Below are 21,591 nucleotides of genomic sequence, written 5' to 3'. Positions count from 1 at the left end.
TTTATGGAGCTTGCTTTGCATGCCGGGGCTCAGTCACGCTGGAATAGAAAAGGGTCTTCCCCAAACTGTTCCCACAAACTTGGAAGCAGAGCATCGTCCATGTAGTTCCTGACCTCACAAATGCTCTACGGGATGAATGGGCAAAACTTCTTACAGAAACGGGAGTCTTTCTTCAGCCTGCAATAATGGTAATGTAAGATTCTCTTCACTTATGGGTATAGAGAGGATTTGTAGCTCTCCCAGAGGTATTGGCGTGTTAACATGCCTCAGTCAACGTCAGGATTTTAATTTTAGCCGCACGTATCCCTCGGGGACTTAATTCTCAATGTGATATGTCATGTCATGCTGGTTGACACAAGATATGCACCATGCCCTGATTGGATAGCTTTTTGTATTAACGTTCCGTGGGAGTATTGCATTTAGGTTCTATCTGCAATAACTAACATTTATTTCTACTTTGTATTCTACAAAGTATTTCTACAAAGTATTTCCACTTTGACGAGAATGTATGCATTCATCTACTGTACATAAGGCTGAGAATCCATACATAGGGTACATTTGAGATACTTTATTATTATTTCTTTGTTTGCTTAATGCAGTATGTCCTTTTGATTACATGGACTTTGTTTAATTCTTGTTTGTTATATGTTTATTAAGGGGTTACACGTTTATTAGCTACTGACGTTCTCTGTTGCCTCTCTGTTACCTCCGAACATGACGTTTACAGCCACGTTTTTATAAATATATTTTTCACCTGTAGCTTACCCCTCTTTATAAGAGGATCTTCTTTCTTATTATCCAGGCTGCTTTGGAATAAGTACGAATAGTGCGAAACGCGTCACTTAGCCTGGTCCTATCAGGTTCTTCTTTTGCTCCCGTATCTACTGTCCAAGGACATGAATAAAGGATATTAACTTACCTCTTTACTCTGGAGTTCCAATTGGTGTTTTTCTTGTGTGTTTTTAGTTCACTTTATTTCACTTAGAGCAGGTCCCGGCATTCTACAGCAGCCAGAAAAAGGCAACTTGAGCTGCCCTCATCAATGTGATCCAGCATTAACTCCGAATTTACACCTAGAGAACCAGATTTGTGCAGTCCTCCATGTTTCACCTATACCTGGTACTGCATGTACTTAAAAGGTGGAGAACCAAGATATGACATCATAACAGCGCACTCAGCTGTAATGATGGCAGCATGGAGGGGGGGGCAGCTGGTGACCGTACCCTGGGTTAGGCCTGTAAAAGGTAAATGTGGCCCTGTGAGAATGTGAGGTGTGAGAGAGTGAGGTGCGAATGAATGAATGTTTCAGTGTGAGTGTAAGAGAGAGAGGGTGTGTATGTGTGTTATAGTATGTGTGTATGTGTTATAGTGAGTGTGTATCAGAGTACAGGCTAGTGTGCAAGTTGGTTACAAGGGGCAAATAGCTGGACCATCCCGCTAGGCCAGAACGTGCCAGCTCTCTTCTGCTAATTTTCCACTGTAGCAAAGTTTTTTCAGAACCCGGCTATTGTTTGAAACCATTTTGGCATATACTGTATTTGTATTTGAGGACAAGAACTACCAGTCTTAAATTCCTTTTACCCTATAGCTGAAGGTAAACAACTCATTGTTACCTACCCGAAACTTCCAAGTCTCTTTACCTTGTAGTTTCTGTTTTTACTTGTAGAATTAAACTAGCGATCTTAGTTCCTTGTTTTCATTCTCTTTCTTATTAGAAGAAAATTGAGAAATGACCAGTAGTGGATCCATAGCAATTTTATTATACACAATTTTAGTATACTCACCACTTAACTTATTACACCATTACAATATTGTGAAAATAGTAAAGAAGACGTTTTATTTTTGTTTTGTAACTTTTATTCATTTTTATTCATGTTTAAAAATCACCAATACTGACCCATATAATAAGCCCTAGAATGTGGACCTTTTATATTAATTCAAACAGATTAGAGTCTACTGTAACAATGTGTTATAAACCGATGGTTTTGGCCACCTTATTCCTCAAAGTGATAGCTGTCCAGCATATGCAAACATAACATGGATATTAAAGAAAAAACACTAAGCATATGGAAATCAGTAAAAAGTAAAGGATGTGGTGTATTGTCCATTGAGTTAACTATTTAAGAACCAGAATTGACATGGTACCTCCCTTGAGTGGTACACAGGTAGTTCTGGTTGGGTGTCACAGCGGAACATGCACAAATATTTTACATAAATGATTGTTCTTTAAGCAGTGCTATGTCTATTTTATTTCACTCGGTGTGCATTTTGCTGCGTATATAACAAGTGCTTGAGTTGCAACATTCCAGCTTTGGCTGCAACGCCTGCCAAAATTGCATCTGGATCAAAACTCCTTTCACAGTCAACCAGAAGCCCATTATCCGTCCCTGCCATAAGAGGCAAATAGTCTTGATCTTAAGTCATGGTTGGTTTAGAGTATAATCTCCATCCTTGGGTAAATCTTGAGGTGGTAAAGTCTTCACGCCTGTTCCTCAGGGATCGATATATGTCAGCATTCTTATTGAATAGTGTGGGGGTCTCTGGCGTGTAATTCCTTTGGTAATAATTAGGCTGGTAAGTGGTTGGAGATGGAGGAGTCCTCAGGGATGAGTAGCTGTGGAAGGAGTTCATCCTTTGCAGAGGTGATTGCTGAACAGGAGGGGTATAGGTGGGAGACACGGGGGACACGGGGGACGCGGGACGTTGGGAAACCTGGGGGGTGCTGGTGGTGGAAGAACTGCTGAAGGGTTCAGAGGTGGTGTTCATGCTTTCCCTGGTACTGCTGTCTGTCATGATGCTCATACCTGGAATTACATACAGAAGTAAAGATACTGTTGCCATACTGTACTTACTGTAAGAAAGCCAACGGCTTCTATTGACTCTTACTATAATCCTTTATCTTAAACAATAGAGTTAAACCATTTGTGACCCTAACATAAGGAATTGGAGGAGAGGCTTACTGTTCACATGTGCCCGTTACATGGTGCATCCACCACAAAAGTCTAAATGTATTATTAAAATTATGTTAAGAGCTGCAATATCTCGTTACAAGGATGTAAATGTGTATGGGACAGGAATATCACTGTCCTGAAGACAAGAACAAGGACTAATTAAGGTTTGAGCCTTTATGAGCAGACTAGATGTGCCGAAAGGTTCTTGTGTCCCATCAAGTTCTATGTTTCTATGTTTCTAACATATAAGTAATTTAATACTTTTACTTTTATGTTTTATGACCCGAGCCCCTGCAGGGATCTACTGTTACAATATAATGAAGTGACTTTTGCTTATTGCAGCGCTTACAATGTTTTCCTAACCGATGATAGTAGCTAATCCTCCTGTTATTGTAAATCATTCTACTAAGCTGCACATTGATAATGAGACATTGTTATAAACACGGTATCGTTGTGACATTGAGAGATAACCCTGAACAATTAAATGTGCGTTTAAGCTATTTGAGAGGATTAACTCTGATAGATCTGTAACTCCCAGCTGTCCATTCTAAAGCTAACGACAGTAGGACGGGATGTTTTCTGCTATAAACAATAATACATGGTCTTTGCATTAGGTATTATAAATATTATTTTATTTGTTGGATGATGCTTTGTGACATTTTCCAATCTGCCCAATAAGAGAATGGGAAGCACATTAATGGTTCTTGATCTATACTTGTACATGCAATCCTTCCTTGTTTCTTTACAGCAGTTTTCATTTTTGCTCCAGTTCTACATTACCTTCCTGTAACAAAGACCTGCATTCCTAAAAATCACATATTTTGTAAACAGGTCAGCCAATTTACCCTGTAGGTGTTCCGACCCCTGCTACTTTAAGGTCAGCCCTTGACAACTGTCAATGTTGTCCATGGGTCTAATACCAAAATGAGCCATCTAGGATGTTTTGGGATTGGGGCGTTAATTGGGCTTCCCTATTAAATCCCATAGCTGCTATGTACAAGTTCCACCAGGCACATTACATACACAGTACATATTACTCTATAAAATATAGTTTTATAAATACTCATTAGCCCCCCTGGTAGCTCTTACCACTATCCTCTCGTTTTAATACAGGAGCCATGGGTGCTGGAGACTTTAAGCCCATCACTGGTTTGGATGAACCATAGAGATGTCTAAATTCTTCATCAAACAATTCCACCACCTGTCCGGAAAACTTGCACAAAAAACTTCTATGCACCTGCCCAGACAGCCACGTGAAACTGTAAAAAAAAGAGAAACAAGATCGTCGGTTAACATGAAGCCATTTACAAAACACACATAAGGAGGCTTGTGAAATTAAAAGTGAATTTGCCCAGGGGTACATTTTCATGTTCTAGAACCTGCAGATAAACTCAAAGGTGCTGAACTCCACTGTTTGAGAACAACAGAGAACGCCATGAGGTGATCATTCCAAACTCGTATGTAAGAACATAGTCTACCCAAAGCCAACTAATGGATGCGAGAAATCTGCCATATTCAGAGTTATGACCCGGTGTCATTGGGTCCCTAGGGCCACTGTTTCTTTGAACAGTTATAAATCTACTCATGGAAAATGTCTATGTATCTCTTCATTAGCCATTGTAAAAAGTTTAAATGGCTTTGGGTCAATGACCTCTTCAGGACTTGAATTTGTTAAGGTGAAACAAACAAGTTGTTATGCCCTCTCCTTTACAGCTTAATGTAGAGTCAAGTGGTGGCTGTGGTCAAGCTGGTAGTTGAATTAACTTTACTGAGTTCAGGAGCTGCTTAATTTGGCTGCATCAGCTTCGGCAACCAGATTAACAAACTTAATTAAAGTTACAGGATAGCTATACCAAAAATCAAATCATAAAATCCAATCATAAAACAAATTTTAGCTTAAAATCGAGTAGCAGAAACTGCATTAGACATAAAAGTATTTAATAATTAATTTAGTTTTATTAATTACATTGTCTGTGTTGCTACACATATCAAGTACAGCACACAAAAATACACAACAACGTGTAATAAATAGGAAATTTGGGGGAATTATGTTTCAAGAGTATCAAACAAAGTATTTAACTTTATTAAGTAAAAAAGCAGGAGGTATTCATTATCCAATCAGGCTTTAGTAGCATTCGATGGGTTAATAAAACAGACTGATAAGGTGTACATTATTTAAAGTGATAAAGTTCCTGGCCACAATTGTGAATTAATAAAAGGAAGTTGAGTAATCTTAAAAATCAGATTGTTAATTTAATATAAAAAAGATGTGTTGTTTGCCTTATTTACATAAAGTTTATTGCATTTAAAAACTAGCGGGTATTAAAAAAAACTTTATCGCCCAACATTTTAAGTGTAAATAAGGGCGTCCCTAAAGCAAACCGATCACAGGCGCACCTAGAAATATATTAGTGTCAAATAAAAGCGAGGGAAGCAGAACACAACAAACGTTACATGTTCACGTGAGATTCTAAAGACGTTCCAAATCTTGTTTGCGCATGGAGGTAATTTGCTTCCCCCCGATAATAATTCCAGGGGCTGGGTTATTATGTACCGATCACGCTGATTAACTGCACAGGAATGCAGGACAATAAGAAGAAAATATTTTCTAGAAGCAAAAGATAATTGCAAACAAGTAGGAACAGAAATGACAGGACAGGGGATAATCTTACTGACAGCTCCTTTGGCATTTTCATTAATATGCCCCGAGGCGCAGGCTTACTGATCATCTCAGAGTCCAGGGCCTGGTATCTATACTTTGATATATTAAACTCGATGGCTACAGGATTCGTTTTCTCAACACAATATTGCCCTCTGCATTAAAGGAAGGCGTTTCTTGATTTCTTATAGTTATACTTAATGCATTTTTGGCCTCGGTCCACTAAATCAGCAGGTCAGGCAAGGTGGCAGCTCCTTTGCTGTAGATCCCGGGGCGGAACATGCAACTAATGGAATATTTTTACCATTCCATTGATTGTGATGGTGATAAAACTTATTTTAAAACTTTGCATCAAAATTGTTTTTATATATTATATATACAGTATAATATATATATAATATATTTCGCAGTTTACTTTTTATGTTACGAATAGCCTCATATCTATCGGATGACCCGTAAATGAACAATGACAGCCAAAGATTATTATTATTTAAATTCCATTAAAACTGCCCTATTCTCTCCTGTCTGGTGATGCTGTGTTTTTGAGACGAGCGTCAGCCCCTACCCTAACTGTAACACCCATAACAAAAGTCAAGTAGATTTTGTTTTCTTAATTCGCACCTTGTGCACCTGTAGATATGGATAGCATGAGAATATTAAAATCTCTGATAAAAGTGCCAGCTGTTGGGACACACACCCAGCCCTGGCATAACCTCCTACCATACGTTCCAGAATTCTGATTATAAATAACTACCGGTGCCAAGAAATCATCTTTGGCTCTGTAAATCACAGCAGTGTAATAAATAAATCAGTGATACAATTATAAACCGATCACATTCCGAACAACAACAAAAAAAGTGCAAAAACATGAGCTGTACGGGCAAGCAGTGTTCTAAAGAATGGGATTCGGCGAATGGGGTTATCACCCGCTCAAACCCACGATAATCCCTTTTTGGGCCGAGTTTCTTTTTTAAGGCTTAGTATATCACATAAGTGACAGCAAAGATTATAAACATGAGCTTGAGAATTTGTTTCAAGAGTTAGCAACTTGTTATCTGAAATCCGGAGTTCAAACAAAGGATTAAAAATGTACACTATATAATAAAAATCGTGTAGCCGACGTCTTAACCACGTTCTGTGTGCCTCCAAAACTAGGGAAAATGAGGAGCATGGCCATCTTCATCTTCACCAGCATGTCTTATTTGGTTCACGATTGTTAATAACGTATATTGTCAAGCTTGATTTTATCGTTTATTTTTTATTCTCCCTCATAGCAATAGCCTTAAGGAATCTGCTGGCGCACTATAAGAAAAAATCTAAAAAAAATATTTCATAGTGAATGAATATTATATAATTATTTTTTCTAACAAAAACCCAACCAGCTCTAAAGTGTGTCTCTGGGTGATAAAAATAATTTTGACATGTCTGCCTTTTTAAAATATAATCTCTCTCTTATATCTTAATCTAGTGATCTAGTGATTGATATATATATAACAGAGATATTATATTTGAAAAAAAGTTAAATCTAGTGATTGAGATATAACAGAGATATTATATCTTAAAAAAAAAGTTAAATCTAGGGATTGAGATATAACAGAGATATTATATTTAAAAAAAAAGTTAAATCTAGTGATTGAGATATAACAGAGATATTATATTTAAAAAAAAAGTTAAATCTAGGGATTGAGATATAACAGATATATTATATTTAAAAAAAAAAGTTAAATCTAGGGATTGAGATATAACAGATATATTATATTTAAAAAAAAAGTTGAATCTAGGGATTGAGATATAACAGATATATTATATTTAAAAAAAAAGTTAAATCTAGGGATTGAGATATAACAGATATATTATATTTTTTTAAAAAAAGTTAAATCTAGGGATTGAGATATAACAGATATATTATATTTAAAAAAAAAGTTAAATCTAGGGATTGAGATATAACAGATATATTATATTTTAAAAAAAAAGTTAAATCTAGGGATTGAGATATAACAGATATATTATATTTAAAAAAAAGTTAAATCTAGGGATTGAGATATAACAGATATATTATATTTTGAAAAGTTACATTTTATGATTGAGATTGTAAATTTTACTTATCAGAACCCGATCAGTGGAGTGGAGGTGATATATTATCCAAAATATATGGAATGTGTAGAATGACCCTTTCGTTTCAGTTAACACACAAAAATGTTTATGAGTTTTCCAGTTTGTGACCTTTTCCCCCTAACTACACAATTTTTAAACAGAAGTCTAATTTTCTTACTCTCATAAAATCCCATAAAAAGGTGAACTTCAACACGGATTTTACTTACAAATGGGGCTTGGGTGTTCATTTAAGCCCCAAATTGACATGGACTACATTTGTCTACACACAGCTAAACACACAATCCAAAGATAGACATGTTACAACAATATGTAACAATACTGTGTTCAGGCTTCTTCTAATGAATCAGTATGAGCTCCTTGGAGAAATGGATTAAGACGATTTGCCACCTAAAGCCTTGTTTTTAAAACTGTCAATCATAATAGCAGATTTGGAAAATAATAGAAGAATGATACAATTATATAAATAGAACATACCAGAAAAACCAATATTTATCAATAAAAAAAAATTCTAATTAATACCTAAACCTGGCACCTAGCCATGCCTCTATGATGGAGCTATATAAAACAAATAATAATAATAATAATAATAATAATAATAATTATTATTATTATTATTTATCCTCAAGTTGCTCAGGGAATTCCCCAGAAAGACATCCTCTATTTATGTTTGGGACTATTTTGGGGACTAAATTCACAGTTTTTGTTCTGTTTTTGGGCCACTTTACATTATTTTTTCTTTCTTATATTTTTTTTTCTTTTCAGTTTTTGTGTTATCAATGACTACATAGAGCTTAAGCCTTATATATGCTCTAGGTCATTCTCATACATATATTTATTTATTTAAATCCTTCATGTTACTGATTGCGATGATTATGACTGTTTTTTAATGTCACACAGCACGAGATATTAGTATATTTTTGTCTTGTAGTAATCCTTGAAAATTATTAATTAAAAAATAAAAAAATAAAAAAACTTTTAGTACTTTCCAAAAAAATAAATATTAATATTTACAAACTTAACTTAAAAACATTACTTGGAAACTAGAGTGAAATGTCTGCAAAAATTGACCGCCAGCAGAATAAAACTGATTAAACCAGTTTAAATATTTTTTTAAATACAGCTCTTACAGTTTACTCACAACTCTATATATTATATATAAAGGCTCAGATCGTCAGAAGCAAGATAATTGATGGGGTAAATTAGGAAGGACTTAAAATTTACCAAAGTCATATCCGAAAAAGGGGAGATTACTTCAATTACAGTATTTTAGTAGATATAATAGGGATTTTTATGTATCAAAAGATTTAAGAAAACTTTAGTTTATAGTTCCGAACAATCAAGTATATTTAATAATGTGTATTTGATGTACAAAAAAACATTTTATGAGCACTTTGCCCCGACTCGATACATATCTACCCACAGCCTGCTGGTACATACACTACAAACAGCAGGACTTATTATCTAGATGATCTTTAAACCTTAAGTAAGTATATTCATGTGGTCTCATTGATCTGCTCATCAAAGTTGGAAGAAGGTAGCAGAATAAGATGTAAAAGCTTCCTTTAATTATACTGACTGTCTCTACTGATGGGTGACCATGCTTTATTTTTGATGCCTCTGATCAGGGGGTAAATATGTTTATTTTTCATATTTTTTCTCTTTTTTTATTTTTCCAGCTTACGTGTTTCTGATGTTTTGAATGAACTCCAAGGTTATTGTGAAGAGGCGTCTTTAATAGGTGGAAATGCTGTATATTGCAAGAGGTCATGTGATGGGAAAACAATCTCATGTGTATCTTTACCTGGTTATGTGTTTACTCAAGTTTCCTCATCTAGTATTATTTTCGACTCTTGTATTTCTACAGAATATCCGACTTAGCCTGTGACACATTATATTATCCTACAGTCCTTGTCAGGGCCGGCCGAAGACTTAACGCCGCCTGGGGCGAAGTTTAAAATGGGCGAGGCATTTTAAACTTCGCCGAAGCCATAATCTACGATCCCCCCCCCCGGTACTTACCTTTAAACAGTCCTGCGGCGAGTCTCCCTGCTCTGCCACGGTGCCGGCTTGTAATGCTGAGCGCCGGAAATTGACGTCACTTCCGGCGCTCTGCATTACAAGCCGGCACCGGGACTGAACAGGGAGACTCGCCGCAGAGGAGAGAGAGAGAGGGGCGCCGAGCGGGTAAGTGAAAACCACTCGGTGCCCCTCTCTCTCTCTCTCTCCTCCGCTTCAAAAAAACAAAACAAAAAAAAAGCGCTTGGGGCGGCAAAGTGCCGCCCCTTCTAAAGTGCCGCCTGGGGCAATTGCCCCAGTCTGCCCCATTATAGGGCCGGCCCTGGTCCTTGTAATTGCTATGTCAACTCTAGTCAATGTGGACTTGTATGTATATATATATATATATATTGTTAGAAACATAGAATTTGATGGCAGATAAGAACTATTCCACCAGACTAGTTTGCCCATAATTCCTGATGTCAAGGCTTTAATAAGTCCTTGAGCTCGTCTTATGATAGCCATATGCCTATCCCATCTATGTTTAAATTCCCACTGTACTTATTATAGAACGTAGAAATGGAGAACCTTGCCCTCTCCTCAAAAGTAAGGAGGTATCAGAGTCTTCTTGCCCCTAAAGAATACATTGACTATTACACTTAACGGGACAATCCAGCCACCGTATGTACTTCAATGCATATAATAGCTGTGTGTCCCTATACCTATACATCAAAGCACATGAACATGTCTATAATTAGACCGCAGTCCATACTCTCTCTCTCTCTCTCTCTCTCTCTCTCTCTCTCTCTCTCGTATCTGCGTTTGTAGCAAATCTGTCAGTTGCATGAAACCTGTTTCTTTTAAGCCTCTAAAAAACTTGTTTACCGACTTTCCTGAGTTTTCGGCAGGTCTGTCATCCAAGAAAGGAGCAAAGAGTGTCAACTCTTGACAACTTAATTGGACGATAAAGCTCGGGGGGAGGTACAAAGTTACCAATAATGGCTTTTCATGACAGATTTTCAATATGCCCTTGGGTATAATGGAACCAAATAAGCAGGGTCACCTATTAACGGGGGGGGGGGCTGGAACAAGCTTCCACCACAGTGACACCCACAGCCCACAGCCCAATCATTCTTGAAAGCGAAGGAAAGAGAGGTCTGTGCATCCACCGGCATGGACCCCTCCACTAACACTAGGGCTCGGTATCTACTGGTGACAGGTGACGCCACGGGAGAGCAAGTGTTGGAGGAGATGTTTGTGGTGGCTGCGCAGACCTTCTCCTTCAGTCTCTGGTGGACATTTTGAGCTCAAGGAGACGGTTGAAGGGACAGGAAGCTCTCCTTCGCTCCCAAGACAAGAAGAGGGCTTGAAAAGAATACCCCTGAGCCAAGTGAGGCAGAAACTGGCTGGGCTGGTGTGTGTAGGGTCTGGTGGAAGGCTTTCCAGAGCCTGGCTGAGCCGGGTCTGGCAGGGCGGTCAAAATTAGGGGATATTTCAGCTGGTCAGCCTTAAACCGGCAAAGTATAGACCAGAGGGGACTCCAATGGGAGATAATCTTTTATTATTTTGCACGGAGTACTTCTGCTCCGGTGACTGCAGGCTGCTGGTCGGGGGCTCCTGACAGTAACTCTAACCTTTCTTCCCAACAACCAAGAACCATGCGCTGTTCCACTTTTAATGTCAGCAACATGCGCTGCTGCACAATGCAGGTAAATATATAAATGAAACAACACGGAAGAGGAAGCTCTTTGCCAAATTCCCCACGTTCCCCTTTTGTTATTCAACATGTCCAAAGGCAAGTTAGACTGCTCTGAGCGGCAGCATGGCTTTCCTTGTTTATTTGCTCTGGCGTAACCAAATTAAGTTAATCTAGAGCCTTGTGTGGTTTCATAATTGGGTTGGTAAAAGTAGTATTTGTAATTCTGCAATTAGCATACATTCCCTATGAAATATTAGTAAAAATGGCGCTACCACGATGGTAGGAATAGCAAACACAATTTGGAAAATCTAGACTATGCTAAGTTTAAGAACACAGAACATTCCACATTCTAAGCCTTCCTGCTCTATCTGAACCCCGTTATATATGTTCCAGTTCTATATATTAGGGTATACTATCATTTTTTCCATTCCAACTGTAGAAAACCTGCACCAGGTCCTTTAGAAATGTATAAATTTGCGTGTGAGTTCCAAATCTGCTCACATTTATGAATTATTTCTCTCTCGCTGTCTAGAAGTTCCCTGGACCGCAACATCAGTGGAATTCTTTGAACGATGGATGAGTATGAAAAATGCTTTACAATTACCCTGCTTTAAGTAAACATAGCTATATCTCCAGGCACCGGGGTAACAATAAAATGCAGCTGACAGCCTACAACTTCTGACATTTGCTCCTCATTTTATGAATAATGACCAGTTTACTTTGCTTTATGCAACAAAAGGAATGGAGGTCAAACCAAGTCCAAGCCCTGCAGCGAAAGCAGGAGGGACAGAGACGCGGCCAACATATTGCAAAAGAAAAGAAATCTGAAAATGATTAAAAAGGCTATATTTGTAAAGATCAGATCATTCTGAATTAAACTGCAACAATCATTCCATTCGACCTTACCAAATTTAGTGTTTTTTAAATGCGCCAGAATTGTTTCTGTTTGGGCCACTTTAAGCAGTTTCCTGAATCGTTTAACGGAATAAAATACTTGGATATTATGGTAAGAGGTAAAAATCTAAAGAATTGTGTTTAAAAATATGGGAATTCAATATATATTTAAATGAGAGAATACAAGTAAATTACAGTATATGAACCCCGTGAGATGGGGACTCCTCGCCATTTTACTTTCATTTAGAAAATCAAAAACAGCAATCTAAAATGTCATTTTTTGAGAAAATTGAGGCATTGTAAAACAGGAAAATAAGTATCTATATATTTTTCCCCACTGCGTTGGTCCCACCTCTATAGACTATATACATAAACTTATAAGAAGAATATTTGCCTCACATATTCAAAATTCGGAACACAGAATATACATTAAAGTATGACTTGTAGAGATTCCTGTACGCCCAAATTTATATTAGAAGTTAATTAGCTCTGATATGTATCCACTCTTGGAGTCTCAAACATGCTTCATTAGTAGATAAGAATCTTTGGATGATCCCCGAAGGGCCGGTTACCACCCAATATTTTGGGATAAGCCAGAAACCCAGGCCTGGAACACACCGGGAACGTCTGGGGCTTTTCAAGTCGAAACAGCGTCACACCAGCACTTATCCGCTGAATATAATTAAGCACTCATTAAATGTGAAATTTTGATAGCTTTTGCTTGGGATGTAATTATATCTTTAGCTACCAAAAGTGACTCTTGAGGGCACAACTTTTATTGCGCATTGAGTAGTTATGTTTTATTAGATTGAATCATAACTTTATAACTTCAGAAAACATTCTCTTGGAATGTAATGAGCTGATGGGAACTTCAGATTTTATACCCAAGCGATCTGTGCCAACTCTACACTGCGGTCTCCACCAGATGTGGCCATCATGTTTTTGGCAATACTCAACCCCCGTCGAAAGCCATGCTAATTTACAAGACCCAGGAGCAACAGCAAGTGTTCCTACCCAACAGTGACCAACCATACGAACATAGATATATGAAGATATACCAATGGAATAATACAGCTATATAAACAGAGCTACATAGACCAGATCGCGCATGTATTGGGGGGCAGGCCAGTGGGTGGCACAGCATTAGCTGAACTGGGGCCATATGGCCGGGGATCCGAGGCAAACTCATCCACAACATAAGGAAAGCGCCTATAAACACCCATAGGGATGCTCTTGAGGACCATTAGTCTAAATGAGAGGATGAGTTTGAGCTTGCTTTTCTCCTGTATTGTGAAACCTGGCATTGAGCTCAAGCCCAAACGCGCACACACATAGTTTATGTATGATTATATTCTATTGGTAAGATTAGAAAGCACAAATATGTTGACGTTTTAATAAACTAAATCTAAAAATAACAATTATTGAAGTTTAACGCCCCTGATATTAATTCTATAAATGGTGATACAGTGAGGGAATGTAAACATGCATGGGATAGGGATACGGCTCCTGAATCTAAGACGAGACCAGCCGCTGATTAAGGTCTGAGTCTTTACAATAGGAAAAACCACCAGAGTAAATGGGCCGAACGCTTCTCATCTGGCGTCATATTCTATGTTCCGATGTGATCCTCATCCCTTTCGCGCTGTTATGTAATTGCGATTTAATGTGGGTGACGCTTGTTATTTGTACTCTGTGAAGGCGGATCAGAAAATCTTTGTTATCGCATTTCTATGTGAACTCTTGTGGCATGAAGTAAGTGGTTCGAGCGGAATTATGAATAAATGTTATATAAAGGGAGTGGATTTTTCACGCCCAACAACTCAGGTCATGTTTTTCTATGAGACATCTCTATGATCTTCTTACAAGAATGAGTTGAGCACACCAGGGACATCACAAAGTAGCGGCAACTAAAGTGTTTTGTCTGTTAACTGTTACCCCAAGGACTATAAGAAACGGCAAACACGCATTAAAACACGTCATTTCAAGTTAGAAGCAAAAAATAGAAAATCCCTATATTCCTTCTATGTGTTTTTGGAAAATAAGATAAAAGATGAGTATCTCATGGCCAGGACCTATAGTCAGACACACTGGCTCCCCTCTTAACTCCTGAGGAAGTAGCCCTTTAGGCAATTGCTTTGTGGGGAACTGGTCCCTGAATTATCCTTTGCCTCTTACCCAAACTAGTTTCACACAATAAATGGAATAAGATCTAACCCTGGAGACTGGTGGCATCTGCCAGTCACCCAACCTGTATGTGCTTTGCAGATCGTTTCTGTGTGAAACACTCCGCACAGACGCTTGGCCAGTCTTTTTAATCTTGACGGACCTTTAGCCTATTAGTCGCAGGCTAGCGTTCCATTGTGCTGGACGGATACTTTAGAAGGACTATGAAAAACCACAGCTCCGGGCGTGGATGAACACCTTCACTCATGTGTCTCATAGACCCAGAGGTTCTGCTTAACTAAATCATTGTTCTTTGGTCTAAAGAACTTAGGGAAGATATATTCAGAAACAGGTTCTACCATCAGGAGTTGCTGTGGTTATAGACAGAAAAAGTAACGTCTTAATACACCTACCTGAACGTTCCGGACAAAACACATCTCCAGTCAGATATGATGAATTTTTCATGGATTTGACCAGAAAACTTTTTGCCAGATTTTGCACAGTAAACTTCCCCAGACACACTTCTCACGCAAATATTCTGCAAGAAAATACACAGCGACAATAAAGGATTGGGTAGCAGATGAAACCAGAGACATCTGATTATCCTGCCCCCATAATCCAAATAAGATATACTCTTATATACGGGCCATGCTGACCGCCTTGCTTAGTGAAAATACAATGAGATACCTTGAGGTGGATGTCTCGGACTTGAAGCTTTTCACACATCTCCATAAACAGATGGATTTTGGTGGCATCAAGCAGCAGGTAGACAAATATATTCCTTTTATTAGCTGCTTCTAAAATATCACAGAATATTTCGGGATCTGTGAATTCGTCCATCATTATAGCCAAAACCTAGACAGAAAATTGAAATTTGTGAAAATTTACTACGAAACGCCTTGGAGAATAAAAAACATAAATACAAGAACATAAATACAGAAAGATGAGTTAAGTTAAGTATATATATATATATATATATATATGACATTGTGAGTTAAGTAAAAAACTTCTAATAAAAATAAATACCAATAAAAATGTATTAAAACATACTGCAATACTGATTATACCACCGGACTATCCCCACATCATATATAAGATATATAGTGATAATTGTATTTTTTTTTAATATATGTTTTTGAAATATTTCAGAATATTGTGCTGCATGTATATATTTTTGCCCCCCAAAAATAAATACATATATATATATATACAGTATATATAGCGTTAGATAAACAGCAGATTACAGTAGTTATTATGTAGACATATAAAAGGTATAAAAAGACCACGTCACAATGAGTGAGAGGTTGTGCCGTAGGACAGCTCCTGCCCTGAAGCCAGAATAACGAGAGAACACGACGGGGCAGAATGAGTGTCAGCGAGGGCTTCAGAAACTTCTGGGAGCCTAAAGGTCACCGAGCTCAAAACTTCTGAGCAATGGCCTTGACTCATTTATCAACGCCATTCACAGCACCTGTATGCAGTCCGCAGTAGCTTCTGATTTTAACCTTTTGTTAGCCTTACATTAGACTTTACTCACATAATCAGAGGGAATTATTATTATTATTAGCTTTTTTTTTTCTATAGCGCCAACAATTTCCGCAGCGCTTAATACATTTCACATACTCAAAGGGTCTGACAAGACGAGAATTGACAGACTAAGACAAACCGATACATTAGGCGGAGAGGCTCGGCTCGTAAACTTACAATCTTGAGGGAATGTTAACGGAGGGATTTGATCGTTCGACTTCTGGCTTGACCCGTTCTGCGCTCTCATACAGGTTTACATTTACAGGTAACATTAACCCTTAACCATTGGAAGCTATACTGTATGTACGGTATAGTGCATGATAACCCACTGTGAATACATCTTACTGCAAGGGTTAAACACACGCTATTCTTATTTAAGATAATTTGTTCTGTTTTATGTTTTCTTTTTTTAATTTTTCTTTATTGATTGATCGATATGTCTCCGTCATATTCCGCAGCGCTGTACAAAAGCTAAACGGGACATTTGATCATTGGAAATGCAAGCATTGAGGGCAAGAGATGGGTAGAGAGGGGTGTTGGAAGCAGCTGAGGACCTGCCTGAATTGCCTAATCCAGGGTAATTCCAGGTGGTAACATATACATTGATCATTGTAACATTAATGGGATGGTAGCCATCGTGCACACCCTATTTTGTGAAATCGCATTCATACATCTTATTAGACAGCCGATTGCAGCCAGTCACTACCTGCTTTGGGCACAGGTGAGGCAGATGGGTACACAAATGTCTATAGATACATGCTATGTATCAGCGTATGTGAAAAAAAACACGGAATCAGCCCATCAGCCCATACAAACAACATACAAGCACATGTGTTGTCACGTCCTCAAACAGAAACGCCAACCATGTCTTGATAGGCATGCTTTAAAGCAACAATAATATTATTTCACCAATATTTAAAAAAATAGCCTTTATTTAATAAATAAATAAAATTAAATATATCTACAAAGGGATATCTGTAATTAAATATTATTAAGTATATATAAACAAATCATTTTTTTTCCTCATAGAGATATTATTAAATCATTTATTTAAAAAAAAAATGGATGCTGCACAGAAACCAGTTTCAAAATATCGCAGGTGTTATTAACACTTTACTAACTGGAAGATTAACGCAGTCTAGTGGTATGTAATAGAATAAATAAATAAAAAAAATAGCATTTAATAATAGATATACTGGAACCTTTTTATTTGTTTGGTTGTAAATCACTAGAGTGTAGTGGTGATTTTAGTAAAGTGCTAATAATACCAGCAATATTTTAAAACTGTTTTTTAGCTTAAAAAGTTAATCAAGGCATTTTATTGTTTCTTTGGATCTTTGAGGGTTACCCATTATTTATCCTTTTTACCCCAGACACGGATATCATTTTCCAGGTCCACTTTTCTGTACATCCCTTAAAGCAATATCTCAATGTTGTTTAATTTAACCCTATAATTCCCAAGAATTAGGCAAATTAACTATCTCAGGTTTTGTAAAAATAATTTCAGGGCTAGATGGCGGATTAAAATATTTATTATATTATATGTATTTAATGATCTGATCTATGCCTATTGAGAGCTGAGAAGTCTAAGTCTTTATTAAGCATAGTATTGAATAATGATATAAATAACTCCAATAATAGCTAATTTTCAAATATAGTTTTATCTCGGGTAGGACAATTTATTTCCCACGGTAAATATATAGCTGTAATTTCATTAGTGTGATAGTATTATGTTTCATGCAGCTTCTGGAAATGTCAAGATATCAGGTTCCCTAGTAAATTCTAGTAACAAAATGACATTTTTTGAATGTCAAATTACATGGTAAAAAGACCTCATACTTTACTAAAAACATTTTTTTTTTAAGTATAATGTCATTCGTGTAATATGTGGCATTTAAAAGAATGATCATCAGCATGCAGTCATCCTCGTATCATATCACACGCCTCGGTGGGGGAAATGTATATAGTAATTTTGTTCTTGATCTGTCGCTTTTTTTTCTTAATCTCATATTGTACGGTTCTATGCACTAAGGAAACCTGTTTTTAGCGAGTTTACACAATAAAATAAACAATGTAAAGAAAAGCCCAGGAGCTATAAACACAGGCGCTGCGTGAATAGGGTTCTGAATGAACATGTAGCTGGAACATACAGATTGTGCTTATATCACCCGTGTAAAGAGTAGTAACAATCGGTAGAAAAAAGGAAAGCAAAGGGTTAACTAAAGAGGAAATCTAGACATAGAGTCGCCCCCCTGCGACGTTTGCCAAGACGTATAGTGCAGGTACGTGTCAGGAGATGCGTTCAGCCAAACACCTGGAATCTGTGGCAAATTGGGGCAGATTTAAAGGGACCGATCCCTTATCATTAATGTGCATGATGGCCGGAGTGTCTCTTTAAATGAGGAACCCGAGGATTGCCCACCTGGTACTCTACCACCTGTACACTGCGCGGGAGCTTAACTGCCCCTCTGCCTGACAACTTTTCAAATAGCCTTAGAGGGGTAGTTTTGCTGTAAGGGGTGTAGGGCTTTTCGGCAACTTTTTAATTGGACTTGGTGACATGCTAATCACATTATTGGGGCTTTAGGGGCTGCAGAATCCTGTGATACCCTCATACCCAGCAAACATTCTGAGCTCCTACAAAAGAGAGACATCAGGGGAGGAAAGAGGGGGCATCGGAAGAGAAAAGAGGGGCATCAGAGGAGGAGTAAGAGGGGCATCAGAGGAGGAAAGAGAGGCATATGGGGAGGAAAGGGGGCATCAGAGGATGACAGAGGGGCATATGGGGAGGAAAGAGGGGCATCAGAGGAGGAAAGAAGGACATCAGAGGAAGAAAGAAGGACATCAGAGGAGGAAAGAAGGACAAGGAGATTTCCACTTAGGATAGAAATTTGTCAAAATCTCCAGCGTGTGAAATGATACCCATTCATACGGGGGTTTAACTCAACTGAACATAAGCCATTGTCCGTGGAGACACACGGTAGCCCCTGTGCCCGCGGCGTTATGCCCGTACCAATGAGTGATTGGATTATACCTGCCAGGTGAGCGAGTGTAATGTACATTACATGTTACTCATGCCTGTCAGATACTGTAAAGAGTGACAGAGCGGTGACTAACAATGCCTCTCTAATACACTTCCGCTCCATGTGTGAACAATTGTCTCTTATGTACCTATAAAGGGAGTTGTGCAACCACATTAACCCCTTCACTTCCAGATCTACTGCTTACATTTCTGGAAAAATCCAGAACCGAAATGAATATCATCAGGGGTAACTATCAGAAAAGAGAGATCATTTCTCTTCCTAGAGATTGTGTGTATCTGGGGCAGGATTTTTCATAAAAAGCTACTTTTTTTAAGATAATTGCATGGAAATGAATGCATTCAATATGTGTGATATAACAATTCACAGCCAGTCTTATCAGAATGAATCACATTGATATGTTTAAAAGCAGGAAAGCGTCCAAAGCATCACATCTGTCCCACGGGAAGCTTTTTGCACATTTTCTGTGCTCATGTCTGCTCTATGTCATAGGTGACATATGACATCATATCGCAGAGCCCACAAGTGGCAAAGGAGGAGGCAAAACCCAGACGCACAAATGCCCCTTTAATTATTTAATGTTCTTTTCGATTTTGAAAACATGCAGTATTTTAACGAAACAATCATAAAATCCCTGCTGCGCTTTCTAAAAGCTTTCTGACCTCTGTGCATAATTCTTCAGAAACGTAATTATTTGTAGATTTTAGGTTTTTATTTCCATCACCTTACATAAATATGAAATATTCTTATTGAGTGTGATGGACTTTACATATATATATATATATATATATATATATATCCACCTCAAATACAATCCAGGTGCTTCTTCCAGCCAAACAAATGTATAAAAAAACATATTTTAATAAAAATGTGCATGGCACCTTTTATCAGGAGATCCATATATATGTTGTAATCAGTTTATTCTATTTAATTAAATGAATGAAAGTTCCATTTCCACCGATAACATTGAACACGCCTGAGTATTGGGTTAACATCCATATATTTTGTGTTTTGCCAATCCGGATATAATAACAATTTCCTGGTTTCTTGCATAATGATTAAATGATACAGAATAGCAACTAAAGGGTTCTATAAAATAAATGGACGGTGTGTGCCCTACCTGGGTTGTCCTGTGTATGCTTCTCCTGATACTTTCCCGAATGTTGTTGGTTTTATCGGTTTGGAAGTAGACAGTGGCACTTGACTTGTCCTTCAGATAGGGCTTTTCCTCGCTGCTCCAGTTATGCAGTGGGGTTTTGAGGTCGCTTTTATCTGAGTTCATGGGATAATAGCTTTCAGACTTCATTGAATGGTTTCCATTCGACTCCGCTCCATCGCCGTCGCTCTGGTTCTCTCTGGCGTAATAAGGCTCCTTGACATTGTCCTTTATATACCTGACTTCTGCTTCAGAAAGAAAGTCTACCTCTCCTTCTTCATTGAGAACTTTGCGATAGGCTTCTGGACCCTCATCCAGAAAGGCATCGGTGGCCAAGCGAGCGCTTTCATTGTAACTGAATTCTACTTTAGTCAGTTTGGCCCACTTGTTTTTAGCTTCTTCGATCCTTTTCTTGAGTTTTCCGAGACTTTTCGACCTGTTCATCTTCCCTCTTCTTTCTCAAGCTGTTTTTTTTTCTTGACCGGTATCGTCCAAGGTTCTAATTGATTTCTAAACGTTCCGTTCTTCGGTTTTTATGGCTGTCTGAGCTCATGAATTATTCAACGCTTTCTAGGTATTGTCGGGGTTTTCGGAGTAGGTTTACACGTTCGGTAAAATGGTCGCGATGTTCTTTTCATGACATCTAAAGACTAAATGCTCCGTGAAAGTGAGCTGAGATCAGAGGAGAAGTGAAATCCCTGTCATTTAAGCTTATCTAGAGAGGACACACCTCGCCTTTAGGCTACAACAGTGGTTTGGCAACTCCTCTGCCGGGTTTGTGAAACCCTGTCATATCCCTGCTCGGGATTTCAACACGTCGGTGGAGAAGAGGCTACTTCAACTCGTTGAGCTGATGGAGCAGTTACGTCGGAGCTTTCCGGAATGTTTATATACAGGGTTGAAAATAACCACTTGCTAGGGGTCTATAGCAAATGTCATTATGTGCTAGAAAAGCACGGACTTATTGAATTCCATGAGTGAGAAGTGTCCAAAAACACAAGGATGGACAATATCTTATGGACGTTATCCTGGAAGCAAATTTTTATTTTTATTTTATTTTTCTCTATTTTATGCAGGTTGAGAAACCCCTTTCCGGAATGCTTGGGACCAGAAGTATTGCGAATAAAGGATCATTTCGGTCTTCTCACCCGCGTCCGCTCCGTTGTTCATCCTTCTCCCGTGGCCCCTGAGCACTTCCGGTCCGTGGTTCCGGCTTCCCCAGAGCACTTCTGGTCCTGAAAAGGCAAAGCCTGAACAACGGAGGGGACAGCAGAGAACCCGAAAGAGGAGATGGGGAAAGAATCTATTTCCAGGGCTAGCATTAGGTTATTAGGGATTCTAATTAAAAAAAAGGGTCCCTCGTCTCTTTGTTTTTAAATGTGTATATATTT

The 21,591-nt window shown here is 38.1% G+C and overlaps 1 protein-coding gene across 1 annotated transcript; it reads right to left on the bottom strand.

Moving 5' to 3' along the window:
- Positions 1-1,740: 1,740 nt before the first annotated feature.
- Positions 1,741-20,948, bottom strand: FAM83A (family with sequence similarity 83 member A). The gene is made up of 5 exons (XM_053467675.1): positions 20,165-20,948; positions 15,164-15,331; positions 14,890-15,014; positions 4,041-4,210; positions 1,741-2,804 (listed from the first exon to the last, which is right to left on the bottom strand). The coding sequence occupies exons 1-5, from the start codon at positions 20,642-20,644 to the stop codon at positions 2,416-2,418; spliced, it is 1,332 nt and encodes a 443-aa protein (XP_053323650.1). The 5' UTR covers positions 20,645-20,948; the 3' UTR covers positions 1,741-2,415.
- Positions 20,949-21,591: the final 643 nt, after the last annotated feature.

Source organism: Spea bombifrons, chromosome 5 (genome assembly GCF_027358695.1).
Source record: "Spea bombifrons isolate aSpeBom1 chromosome 5, aSpeBom1.2.pri, whole genome shotgun sequence".
Taxonomy (NCBI): Eukaryota; Metazoa; Chordata; class Amphibia; order Anura; family Pelobatidae; genus Spea; species Spea bombifrons.
This window is presented reverse-complemented; position numbering and strand designations above follow the sequence as displayed.